A 13,909-nucleotide genomic window follows, 5' to 3' on the forward strand; every position below is an offset into this window, starting at 1 on the left:
GTTTTTTAGCCTAGCGTTTTAGGCTTTGATTTGTAACTTTTTTGGGGCTTGATTCTCAAGCATGAAGTATTAGGCATGAAATTAATACACATATTTTGAAATTTAAGGATATTAGACCTGCACAACTAAGGGGTAAAGAAAGTGCCAAAATATATAAGTGAACTAATCCACTTTCATGTTAAGGGGCTTTGAGTACAAATTTTTACCTACACCCCCTGGTCTGCACCCCCCTCGCCTTCACGCATGCCCCGCCCTTGCCTCTTTTCATCCTGTAAATTTTTATAACATGTTCATTTCCGTATTGGTAACTGTTCATTTTTGTATAATTAAATGTTCATTTTAATAACAAGGTATTTTTGTTCAAATTAATATATTTTCTGAATTGAATTTTAAGAATTTTCTATAAATTAAATATGAGAAAAAATTTATTTATAAGTAGTAATCGTTTTTATTGTAAAAAGTATTGCATCATCCAATGTTCAGTTTTTATTTATTCGTGTTTCAATATATGTTCATTTTTATATTAACAAATGTTCATTTAAAGAGCTACGTGTAAGTTTCATAATAAGACGTAGGTAAATATATATGTCTTAGATTTCTGCTTATTTAAATAAAACGATGCTTAAAAATAATTTCCAATACAAAATAAATTTAGTTTAATAACAATAATAACAAATTTAATTATTTCATAAACATGAAAGTGAACCAAATATACATATGTGTCTTGTTAAATGAACATTATTTATTACATTTGGTATAATAAAATGTGTTTATATGTATCCTCCTTGTTCGTGTTCACCTCTAATAATATATTTGTGTGTTTTCCATGAAAAATATAATATGAGCACAATATATATGTCGCCTTCAACTTCCTTACTTGTTCATTCTGTACAATAAGATATCGATCAAGTTTTTTCAAAAAAATAATAATAATAATAAAAACAACACATTCCAAACAAAAGTACGTGAAATCTAAGGATTCAAAATTGAACATTTATGCATGAATACCAAAAATAATAATAACAACAATACATTTCAAACAAAAGTACGTGAAATCTAAGGATTCAAAATTGAACATTTACGCATAAATACTAATTACAGATTCAAAAATGGACACACTATAAACATATATAAATCTTTTGATTTGAGAATGAAAATGTATAAAACCTAAATGAACATGTATTAAATTTTAAATGATCATTTATTGATATGAAAAAGAACATATAAATCCAAGTGTTTGGGGTAAAAATACCCTCAATATATGGACCAATGCCACAACGACACGTGTCCGCCAGCTCAGCGCTCAATGAGCCAATTAGAGCATGACACGTGTCATTCTATGATAGAAGAGTAAAAATGGGCTCCAAGCCCATAACTCTAGAAACCGTAAAACGGTGGGAAGCCAATCTATTTAGGTTAAATAACCTAAAAGGCACATGTCCCAATGCTCTATAAATACTGATCATTATTAGGGCTGAGCAAAACTACCCGAAAAACCGAAACCCCGAAAAACCGATCCGTAACCGTTCTGAAAATTAAGGTACCCGATCCGATACCCATAACGGTTCGGGTACCCGTTCCAATAATTTGTTATCGATTATGGTGATGGGTATCATTTTAAAATTAACGGTTACCCGATCTGATCCAATAAGCATTTTTTTGCTTTTTTTTCCCTACTTTAATCTATTAATATAAATCTAAAGTTTTACTTTACTTCATAATCACTTTATAATATCAATGATTAGTAATATTATTAATAATTTGGTCAAGATCATATGGTATTGTTTTTAATTAGTTGTAAATTATATCAGAATAACTACATAATTAAGTTTAATCATCATTATTGGATATCATATTGGGTACCCGATAACCGATCCAAAAATCCGGGTACTCGAACTTATTGGTTCCGGTTATGAATATCACTTTTAGTGATTTTGGTTATCGAGTACCCGAACCGTTAGTACTAACGATACGGGTACCCGTCCCATGCTCACCCCTAATCATTACATCAATTTCAGGGGATCCAATTCTCTCTCCAAGGGCAATGCCCCCCCCCCCCAATTACTCTATCTTCTTTCTACTTTCTCTCTCTAAAATACATTATTTCGGTCACTAACTTCATCGTCAGAGGCGGACCACCGCCCCCCGGAGGTCCATTGTTTTGCAGGTGACCAAGTCGTTCAAGTGTTGCATTATGGATCTGTCTCCCGCGGGACGTACACGCCCTCCACTCGGGTACGTACAAAAAACCCCAAAACACCAAGTAAATATTTATTATGAATATGTAAATGACCATTGATAATAATTCAATATGTCAAAATACAACTTAGCATGCATTGAGATAACACATGGATGAAATACCATAAGATTATATTATATTTTAAAATAGAATTATCAAAGGTCTGTCATGAATGAACAACAATATGTGAATTTTTTTTTAACATTTTTTCAACATGTGAATGAACAAGAATTAATATATGTATGAATATACTTATATCCAAATTAACATCTATGTATCAAATTGGAATAAACATCTATCAATATTAGGGTTAAAATATATGTAATATAATACTTAAATGACGCTTATGAGCATATAGAAGTATATATCAAGTTAATATGAAATTAAACCTGTATTATTTTTATTTATGTGGATATCTTCAATATAAGAATGAACATGTATGTATTTAAATTCAAATGATGAACATTTGTTTAAATCTTAGTAAACACTCATTAATACGTGAATTATATAAACAAAACTAGGGTAATTTTCTCTCAATTAAGACTGAACATTAATAGACGTAAGGTAAGAATGTAAATGATCATATACTAATATCATAATGAACATTTACTGAAAAGTCAGTTTTAATATAAACTAATTTAAATCTCAGTAAATTAACGAAAAATCACTAATTCAGAAAATTAGCGCAATTATACTCTATACTTAATTTTCAAAGTTAGATAATTTTATAGTTCTTACATATGTAACAGGTTCAACTTCTAGGGTCTACCTTTCAACACTGTAGTATTTACAAAGCAGACAGGAAGTGTGTTCACAGGGCACACCAAATTGTAGGAGAGGCTACCACCCATTTCATTTGCTTTAATAGTAATATGTATTAGTTTTCTTTCCTTTATCCTTTGTCAAAAAAATAAAAAAAATAATAAAAAAAAAAACACAAAATTTGCAAATTTCTTGATAAAGTTAACTACAAATTAAAAAATAGACAAAATATAGTAGATTTTAATCATTTTTGCATAAAAGTAAGTGTAATCATAGCATATTATTTGTCATAACTTATAATCTCAAATTTAATTTGAAAAACTAGGGTTTGTACACAAAAATGAACAAATTACTTACTCTTTCTTGAAATAATGTTGTGATTGAAGAATTTCTTTAGACATTTATTGTATTTTAAAGTAATTTGGAGTAATTTTGGAGTGATATTGTTTGGATTTTTTTTGTTTTGATGAGAGAGAAAGTCTAGAGATATTGATGAAGAAGAACACTATAGAGAGTGAAAATGATTTGAAATGATTTTTTTTTGGTAATGTATTTATATGTGGGGTATGAGTGGTCCATTAAAGATACCATGGTTAGTGAACAACTAATGTGTGGTTAGTTAGAAAGGGTTTTAGTTTGACTTTTAGTAAGGAAATAAGGGATGTATGGTAATTTAGTGGAGGGGTATAAGTAATTTTTCCTAAAAGAGGGTGTAGGCTACTAGGCATTAAGAATTAGGCTTTGAGGATTTGGGTTGTATTAGATATTGGGCCTAAATTTCGGTTTACAATTTAGTTTTCAGTTTTTCTAAATCCAAATCTAAAACCAAACCACAAAACGTACTTTTATATTTATCCAAATCAAACCGCATCGTATTGAAAAAACACCGAACCATATTGCTTTTTTCGATTTGGTTTGGTTTTAAACCGAATTACTTTCACCCCCTACTGGTGATAAGTGAAGAAAGGTGAACTATTACCCTACTTTTGAGGGTAATATTTACACTAAGGGAAGGGGTGGCCGGGTGGGTAACTTTTACCTTCATTATAAGGGTAATAATTCCTTCACCAGTTCACCGTCTCCTTTCCTCATGTCACTATTACATTATTTTATTTATACACTTTATATCCCTCCAACACCACCTCTAATCACTTATATTTTTTCTTGTTTGGCTTTCATTACCACCTTAATTTATTAGTAAATTTTTTTCAAAAAAAACCTTTTAAAGCGAACATTATGTTCGAAAAAACCTTTTAATTTTTTTTTTTTTTTTGCTAGGAGAAACTATTTTTAATTTTTATTTTGTTCAAGACAACCAAGTGAGACATTCCGACATTGACTCTTATTTTTTGGCGTTGACCATCGTTTTTCCCACATGTGCGTGTCACGTGATTACTAATTTTCTAATCACACCCTCTTTTTCCTAACTCCACTCTCTTTTCCCTCCAATTAAACCTCCGATTAAACTCTCTCTCTCTCTCTCTCCTATTTCTCTGCTTTGTGTTCACACGCCATTGTTGGACTTTAGTTAATTTGAAGCAATTGAATGCTTTCCCAACAAGTTTCGACTAGAGGTAAGTGTTTAATTTGTCCATCTCTTAGTTTTTTGAAACTATGATTAGAAATTAGGGTCCTCCCTCCCTTTAAGCTTTCTCAATTATGCAGCAATTATGGTTCAAGGAGGTGTTTTGAGGTGTGAGTGTGGCTTTCCGCTCCCTTGATGATGACGCAGTGCGCTTCGCTTTGTCCTTAGCTATGATATAGTAGAAGAGTAAAGTATCAATGATATGTTTCCCGTTACAAAAGAAAAAATCGATTTTAAAATAAAATTTACTATTTTTTGTTGTTGTAAATTGAATGCAGCTTCAGTTCTTCATTGATGATGTTGCAACCATGGCAGAGAGGGGATTAATTGCCTCGATGCATGTTCAAAGAGAGGAGAGAGAGAGGGGAGGAGAGAGAGTGTGTAATTGGAGGGAAAAGGGGAATTAGGAAAGGGGGGTGTGATTAGTGATTTAAGTGCCACGTGAGTCGCACCGGGGGAAAAGGGTGATCAACACCGAAAAAGTGGGAGTCAACACCAGCAAGTCTCACTTGTCTGTCTTTAACCACACAAAAAAAATATATAAAAAAAAAAATTAAAAACGGGTTTCTCTTGGCCAAAAAAAATTTAAAGGTTTTTTTGAACAAAATGTTCACTTTAAAAGGTTTTTCTAAACAAAATTTCCACTTTATTATCCCTGGTCCAAGAATGACCTCATAAGAAGTGAAAGGTGGAGGAAAGAAAGAGAAAATTTTAGTATTAGAGTATTAGATGATATAAAAAGCTACCCACAATTATTTCAAATGGGATTCATCGTAGTCCATGACAAATCATCATGAAGAACAATAAGGTGGAGTTGAGAATACAGAGCAATACAATTACAGAATGCATTGTATATATTAGGAAAATTTACAAATTACAGTCATTTAAAGTTTGTATTTTGTAAATTGCAGTCATTTAAAAAAAAAATTGCAATCCAAAAGTTCTTAGGCCATTTTAGCTCTTGAGGGTCAGAATTTAGCTTGAAATTGACAAAAAAAAATAACATAAGTGTCTTGTTTTTACAACAAAAAAATAGTTGCCCACAAACTCATACATTTTTGTTACACAAAACAAGGTTTTTTGTTTTTTTTTTCGAGCTCAATTCGGACCCTTAAGTGCTAAAATGGCCCATAAAAACCTTAATCAAATATTTTTCGACACATGAACCAATAAAAAAAGTTGAATCGAATTGCAATAAATTTATAAGAATGTTTTGGGGTGCAATTTGTAATTTATTTTTTAAATGGCTGCAATTTACAAAATACAAACTTTAAATGAATGCAATTGACAAATTTTTCTATATGTTAGAAGGCGTTCCTAAAGAAGTTTAGGTGTCACGCGACGCTCTTCTCATTTAATCCAATTTTCAATCCATGATTAAAAATATGGCTCTTACAAGATTTGATCCTGCAAACTGAAGTTTAAATGCCAATGTGTTAACCACTAAGCTAATACCATATTACATGTCATTCAATAAAATTTAAATACTACCTCCGTTTCATACTATTTGCAAATAATATGAAACGGATGTAGTATTAATAAAGATTAGTATCATGGAAATAATGTGGTAACACAAGGCGTCGTCTGGGCCTAAAACTAGTTAATATATGATATATTGTCTTCCCATAAAGCAATTTTAGTTTGAATTCGTATGTTAACACCTTGACAAATATAGTAAATAACACCACCATCTATCCTACAATCATGTGTCAAGGATAACACCAAATGTAAGGAATCCTATGTCACATGGGATCAGTCCCCACCTAGGGATTTCCCATACCCCACCCCCTAAAATTCCCAAAAGGCCTTGCATGCTTACTCGGGCTGGGTTGACTTGTGAGAGGCTCCACTCCGATAAGGTGCCTTCTCTATAATAAAATGCATCCAGGTGATTGCTCTAGAAAATAAGAGAAAAACAACAAAAAGGATTCCTATCACATAGTGAATTAGTGACCATATGGTGGCTTTCTATCCTTAGGAATTATAAACTTTTTGCCAATGTAAGATCCCATTTATTTTATTTATCTTTATGCATGTTTACATAAAGGTCACTATTTTCAGGGGTAGTTCACTCACAAATTAAAAAAACCTAACACTTTATAAAAAATATTGCTTATCACAAGAGGGGGGGTGGGGGTGGGGGGTTGTTTTCCATATATACGCCAAAGACACAGTATCATAATGTGCTAACCTGTATTGCTGATTATATGTTAAGCCTGAGGCTTGGTTTCCGCCACCAAGAAGTGAACAATAGATTGCACAACTTCATTCTCAACTGTTGCTCTCTGCAAATTTATAAAACAAAAACAAATAAAAGAAAAAGAAGTTCGAGAAATTAAATTCTAGTTTATTGAGGAAAATAAAATAAACAATAAATCAGGACTATTGCCTGAATTACGATGAGAGAATGTTTAATCCTTTAATATAGTCACAAAAGTGGATAACCAATTAATTTACTCCACATCAAACATTACACTATGTTCCTCTTTATCCGCATCTAATTTTAAGTTTTTTCAAGATCTTTCAACATCTGATATAAGTTTGGAATGGAAGAAATGCAATTATCACCCTTTCCCCCCCCCCCCCCCCCACCAGAAAGAAAGAAAAAAAAAAAAAAAAAAAAAAACAGTGGTGAGCTTATCTATGAGCTGACTTTTTCAATTTACATTTTGGGTGCATGAATTAACATTTATCAATGTACATCTGTACTTGATGTCTAATACAATAAGTAATTTAATTAAGAAATTACAAAACCAAAAGAGAAAAGCCCTTTGAGCATTTGTCTTTGCCAGATGACTGAACAACACAAGCATGAATGAGGACGAGACTAGCTTTTACATAAATTTCATATCCTCCACAACAAATCAAATAGCAATAAGCCAACAAATTATGTAAAAATCATCCACAAATACTCCATCCAAATTAGAAAAAGGAAGGCTTTATAGAAGATGATGTAAGATTAACCTAAAACCCAAACCACAAGGCAAGGAAAAATAACTTTGGAAAAGTTATGTAAGTTCTGAGTCTTCTGACAAATTAATAATTTCTTACAAATCAAAGGTTTTTTTTTTTTTTTTTCTTTTTTCAGACAAAATTAATTCTAAATTTTTCTAAAAAGTTTCATGCACATATAAGGCAATTGAAACAACATAAGTTAAGATATATTCAGATTCAGATAAGTTTCTTTAAAAAAAATAAAATAATATTCAGATAACACAATATAAGATAAATGTAGATACTACCTCCGTTTCTTATTTTGTGCAAAAAAGGGCAACAAAGGGGTATTATTTGTGAGACATAAAATATTCCTTTGTTGCACATAATAAGAAACAGAGGTAGTATATTAAGTTGAGCCTAAAACTGAGAGTGATATTTCCATACAAAGTAACATGACTATTATTGTGGACATATATTAAAACTGTACAAGTTTATTTGTGGACGAAGGCAGTATTAATCTTTTTCATGCTTCCATTGGTCACTGATAACAGAAACTTCTAATACATCCTCCGGACCAATTTGCCAAAAGATATTAGCTTATCTTGCTTTGAACCTCTTCAAACATTATATGTCTCACATGACTAGTAACAGCCAAATGCTTCAATTTATATTCTTCTATTTGGCTTCTTTTTTTTTTTTTCCAGAGATATGGCTGTCCATACCACTATGAGTTTATGTCCTCTGTTCTCAACCATGCTTAAGTAATCACAACAACCAAAAAAAAAATGTCTGTTCAAGAACATCTATTTCATTTGCTATTTTTTTTGTAATAAAGTGACAACCTGGTGACATGATCAAGGGGATAACCTGTGGATTACGGATCAATCCGTCGAGAACAGACTGTAGAGTTGATCGAAGTTCCTTGAATAGCACAGCGGTTTGTGCTGGTGCAGTTACCTTTAACCAACCATCTACCGTTACAAGTCCCAACTGCAATTAAAAACCAATATTTTACAATTGTACTTCTCAAAGAGAATTTTCTAGTTAATCTTAGTAGGGATTATGGGAGAAAAAGGGGCAACATAAACATGAATCAATTAACTATTTTGTCATAGATCATTCCACTTCATGAGAATAAGAAGACCACCGGCCATGGTGGTCAACACTCCCTACCAAGAGAGATGCATGAAAGTGAGCCGAAGAACATGCCATTATTGGAAAATATACTTCTTCCGTTCTTTTTTAATTGCAACGTTGTAAAATGTTACACTATCCATAAATACTGCTTTGACCTTTTGTGACACACGTTATAAAAAATATAGTCATGTGGGGTCTTCTTAAATTTGCCTCAATATATACTTTCAACATTTTAACTTTTACGAGTGTATAATTAGGGATATTGATAGCAAAAAATGTGCATGGGCAAGTGTGAAAAACCTAACCTAGCAACTAAAATAAGAAAGCAGAACTTTTCTAAGAATTGGTGAATGTCTTAAACTTTATTTTCTAGAAGGTTGAAACATCAAATCACCAGTTGAAAAGAGCGCAGGGGAGAGGGGGGGGGGGGGTGAGGATGCCAAACCCATGCAGCTTTGCCCAATATCAGACCATGTCCTGCCCTATACTCAACTCTATAGGCAACTTAGCTCTCTCCCTGATGATGGAAAAGGTTCTACATGTATGAAGCAAGCAACAAATATCTTTTTTTTTCTTTTCTTTTTTTTTTTTTTTTTCTTTTTGACACAGCAACAAATATCTTTAACATAGTCAAGGTGCACAAAGGGTATGAGAATAATATATATACTTCAAGAGATTAAGTGAATACGGAGTACAAAATAGTATAGCAAGAACTTCAAACATGGAAATTACATTGGTATTCAAATCAAATCACCCAAACTTAATGCACAGTTTGGGAAGATTGCACCATGCTGCAATTAGAATATCACCTAGAGGAATAAGGTTAATTCCAAATAAAACAATTTCATACTAGACCCTATCGATAACACAAGTTTTAAAGCAAATTAAACACATATATGTCCAAAAACGGCCAAATAATTACAAGTAAAAAAGGATCGTCATTTATCAAAGTTGATATTTATTTATAATCGGTATCTGGCAAAGTAACTCACCTGATGATGAACTTGCATGGAACCACCAAAAAGTAGAAGAGAATATGGAGAGATGATTGTAGTGTCTCGTAGAAAAACCTTGTGGGTTTCAACCTAGACAGGAGGAGTATAGAACTAGTCATCACTCTCATAGATTGAATTTTAAACAATCTAGAATTAAATCTCATATGGGATTCATATTGAAAGGAACAAAAGCTTAGGGCACCATGTCAAGGTGCTTGTACTGGTCGAAGGTCATTACACCTTTCATTTCCATGATATGCATCAATGAATATTGACAGACCAGCAGTGAGTACTGCCCATGCTGCATTATATAACCTCTTTCAGACATATCTGGGATATATGACTAGTAATCATATCACCAGATTTAATGAGCTTGATATGATGAAATGATTCAGATATATGCTCACACAGACAAGAATGCAATATGATCAAATAGAGTGTACATAATTTGAAGTTTACTGGATTAACCGAAAAAAAAAAAAAAAAAAAAAAAATTCAAATTCAACAGATCCAACCACTTTGTCACATGTATACAGAAATATTTCCCACCAATTATTGCAAAATGACAATGACAAAACAAGAATTGACTATATGGAGGAAACAAAATCTCAATCATACTGACCTTTTCAAGGAACACAAGGAAGGGATGTTGGAAGATCTTTGAATCACCATTGACAGAAGAAGGGTGTATATGAACTTCTCTTTTTCCATCATACCAGGCAGGTCTGCCCTTAGATATAGATTTAAGTGATTGCCTTAGATTTCCAAGAGCTGGAGCATGAATACCCTCCACTGTTGCAGCCACATTGGGATAGAGACCTGCACATAATATTGCCTGCAAACAAATATTTGCCTTAGTTGCCAATAACTATAAGATCTTGATAAAGCATTTAATTTAATTAGGAGGATAAGATACTTTTGAATCAATTTAATGACACATCTTGGTGAAAATGAAATCATTAATTGAATTACAAGACCCATTTACTAGAATGATTTACATGTTTACTGGAATATATACGGGAAACACCCAAACCCCAATGAGAACCCCTCATTTATGTGATAACTCTTTCCTTGTGAGAACATTCTCTATATTCTAAATTTTTACTTATATGTTCTAAATATTAAATAAGGCGTTCTAAATTTTTACTCACATGTTCTAAATCTTAATTGAGTTAAATAAGATTATCTAAATTATTAGTCACATGTTGAAAATCTTAAATTAATTGTTCTAAATTTTAGCTTATATGTTCTACATTTTAAATTGTGTATTCAAAGATTTTTAACCATATGTTTTAGATTGTAAATCATATGTTCTAAGTTATTACTTGTATGTTCCAAACGTTTACTACGTGTTCTAAATTATAAATTAGGATATCTTCTTTCCTCAAAAAATAAAAAATAAATTAAAATAGGATTTCTTAATTTTACTCGCATGTTCTAAATCTCAAATTAAATGCTCGAAATTTTAGTCACATGTTCTATATTTCAAATAGGGTTTTAAAAATTCACTCACGCATTCTAAATTTAAAATTAGATGTTCTAAATTTAGAACATGCCAGTAAAAATTAAGGAGACCTAACTTAAAATTGGAAAATTTGTAAAAAGAAACCTTTTAAAAGATTTATTGTAAAAGAAAACCCGAAGTTAGCCCCCGACAACTCAGTTCCACTGCCGACCGAGACCTCCATTTCCAAAAAATCAGAGACCTTAAATACAATCAACAATGGCGTCACTTCCATCAATATTTTATCTCTCCTCTTTTGCCTCTCTTTCTCTCTCCTCATTCCTCAACTCACCTCCACCGACGAAAACATTAACAATGCCGGCAAAATCCTCTCAAACTCAGCTTCAATTCCATGTTTCTCACCCTCCCTTTCGTCTCTGAACCCCTCATCTCCTCCAATTCCATTTTTTCCCTCGCTTCTACATAACTGTTTCATCTCCTTCAACCAAACATAAACTGAGGTCAGGCAGCAGGAACAAAACCGCTGTTTTAATATAAGGTCTGTGATAAGAACATTAGTTTCATATATAGCTTAATTCATCATCTTCAGCTTGCCATTTAACAATAGCCAAACTATGTCGACCACCACAAGCTATAAGGTTAGCTCACCAACAGGTTTCAGCTTTCTCTACTCTCCTCGCTAACAATTCTCTCTTCATTAATTCCTTCAATTTGGATGACAACGTCACCATTAATGGCGTCAAGCTCAACAACTCCCCTGTTTTTAATAATTTGAAAGGGAGGTGGGTCGCCGGGGGTACGTGGTTTAAAACTACTGCTCGGTTGGGGATAGCGCCGACTGCCATGGGAGAAAGAAAGGGAGGGGGTGGCTGCCTGGTTTGTGTTTTTTGTTTTTATTTATAAATTGATTTAATTATTAAATGGTTAAATTAGAGTTAGAAGTTAATTAAAAGAAATTAGAGATAATCAAGATAGTTAGAGGTATTAGGTTGTCTTGAACAAAAAAAATTTACTAACGGGTTTTCTTTTGCCAAAATACTAAAAATCGGGTTTTCTTTTGCCAAAAAGCTTTTAAAAGGGTTTTTTTCGCAAAATGGTGCATTTAAAAGATTTTCTTTGACAAATTGTCCTTTAAAATATAGAATGTATGAGTAAAAATTAGAACATATGAGTAAGAGTTTGGAACATATGAGAAATAATCTTTAAAAAAAATATGATTTAAAGTTGAAAACATATGATTAAAAATCTTAAAGCATACGATTTAAAATTTAGAACATGTGAGTAAAAGTTTGGATCATACAAGTAAAAAATTTGAAAATATGATGTAAAACATATGATTAAAAATCTTAGAACATACGATTTAAAATTTAGAACTTATAAGTAAATGTAGAACAAATAATTTAAAATTTAGAACATGTGAGTAATAATTTAAAACATCTTATTTAACTCATTCAATATTTAGACCATGTGAGCAAAAATTTAGAACGCCTGATCCAATATTTAAAACATAGTAGTAAAAATTTAGAACACAAAGAGTGTTTTCACATATGAAAGAGTTCTCACATATATATAAGTTATAATAGGTGCAATCTAAAAATGATATTTTAACACCAAGAATGGGCATGGTAACTATTAGCTTGTTATCTGATATACATGAGAGGGTATAGTGCCGTGCATTTGAAAAAAAAATGGAGCATACTCTGTAATGTCATATATTTTCAAATTTTTCATCAAATGATTTATGTTTGGATTCTAATATCAAAATTGCATTTCCTTATTAATATCTTTCACAACTACTAAGGGGCCGTTTGGTTTGAACGGGGTAAACGGAATGGAATGAACAAAGGGAAAGAAAGAGAATGGAATGAAAAACCATTCCATAAACAATGTTGTTTGTTTTACAAAAAACAGAAAGAAACAAACCACCAATCGAACCACCATACCACCACCATAGAACCAACCATTTCATTCACTTTGAAACCTTTCCCGGCCAACCCACCACCCAACCACCTCCCAACCTCACTCGCCACCCTTCGCCGAACATCCCCCACCCTTCGCCGCCCATCTTCTCTGCCCGAAAAGCCTTCCCTCTCACCTGAAAAAATTCACCACCCGCGAAAAACCTAGAAACCCCTTCCCTGACGGTTTTACGAGGGCTTTTCGAGGGGAAGGGGCAGCGATTCCCCTGGCGGTTTCACAAGGGGGGCTTTTCGAGGAGAGAGGAAGGCAGCGATTCATGGTGGTCGGCGGAAACGTGCGCATGTAGGGAGTGGTAGTGGTGGTCGGAAAAGTGAAATTGACGGAGGGTTTGGTCTGAAGGAGGCTAATCGGAGTTCCTGCCAGAGCCGGTGGCCTTTAATGGTCACTGCCGGTGGCCTTTAGTGGTTGCTGCCGGTGGTTCTGGTTTTCTAGGGTTGAGGAGAGAGAGTGAAGGTGATGGCCATGGAAAGGGAATGGAAAAGGCTAGGAGGGGGTGGGGAATCAAATTGGGTAAACTCAAAAATAAAAATGGGTAATGGGAATGAAAAAAAGTGACAAACAAACAACTACAAAGGGAATGAATCATATTCATTCCCTTTCCCTTTGATTATTACCCCCAACCAAACGGCCCCTAAGTATTTTCATTTATATGCGTTCAGAAGTTTTTCATTATAGTAATTATTAAATTCAGCAGATTTCACTTTTGGGAGGCCAGGATTGTTCTTTTCAGGCAACTTTACCGCAGTGCTAAAATTTCCTTTTTTTTCTTGTTAGGCGGTTCACTTAAACATGTAGAATAAGCTCCAACT

The 13,909-nt window shown here is 32.9% G+C and overlaps 1 protein-coding gene across 5 annotated transcripts in view; it reads right to left on the reverse strand.

Moving 5' to 3' along the window:
- Positions 1–727: 727 nt before the first annotated feature.
- Positions 728–13,909, reverse strand: part of LOC145555594 (DExH-box ATP-dependent RNA helicase DExH7, chloroplastic-like) — a 56,062-nt gene continuing 42,880 nt past the window's right edge. Inside the window, exons 31-36 of one of the 5 annotated variants that reach the window (XR_014091519.1) lie at positions 10,278–10,490; positions 9,653–9,745; positions 8,391–8,513; positions 6,778–6,871; positions 6,406–6,483; positions 5,153–6,000 (exon numbers count right to left, since the gene is read on the reverse strand). Coding sequence is in view for 4 of the 5 variants with exons in the window: in XM_081617364.1 (XP_081473490.1) it covers positions 6,797–6,871; positions 8,391–8,513; positions 9,653–9,745; positions 10,278–10,490 (504 nt within the window). In the remaining variant the exon portion in view is untranslated. Of the gene's footprint in view, positions 887–5,152; positions 6,001–6,055; positions 6,484–6,777; positions 6,872–8,390; positions 8,514–9,652; positions 9,746–10,277; positions 10,491–13,909 lie in introns of those variants that run through there. The other 4 variants (XM_081617364.1, XM_081617349.1, XM_081617357.1 and 1 more) reach the window with 4 other exon arrangements.

Source organism: Chenopodium album, chromosome 1 (assembly GCF_948465745.1).
Source record: "Chenopodium album chromosome 1, dcCheAlbu1.1, whole genome shotgun sequence".
Classification (NCBI taxonomy): Eukaryota; Viridiplantae; Streptophyta; class Magnoliopsida; order Caryophyllales; family Amaranthaceae; genus Chenopodium; species Chenopodium album.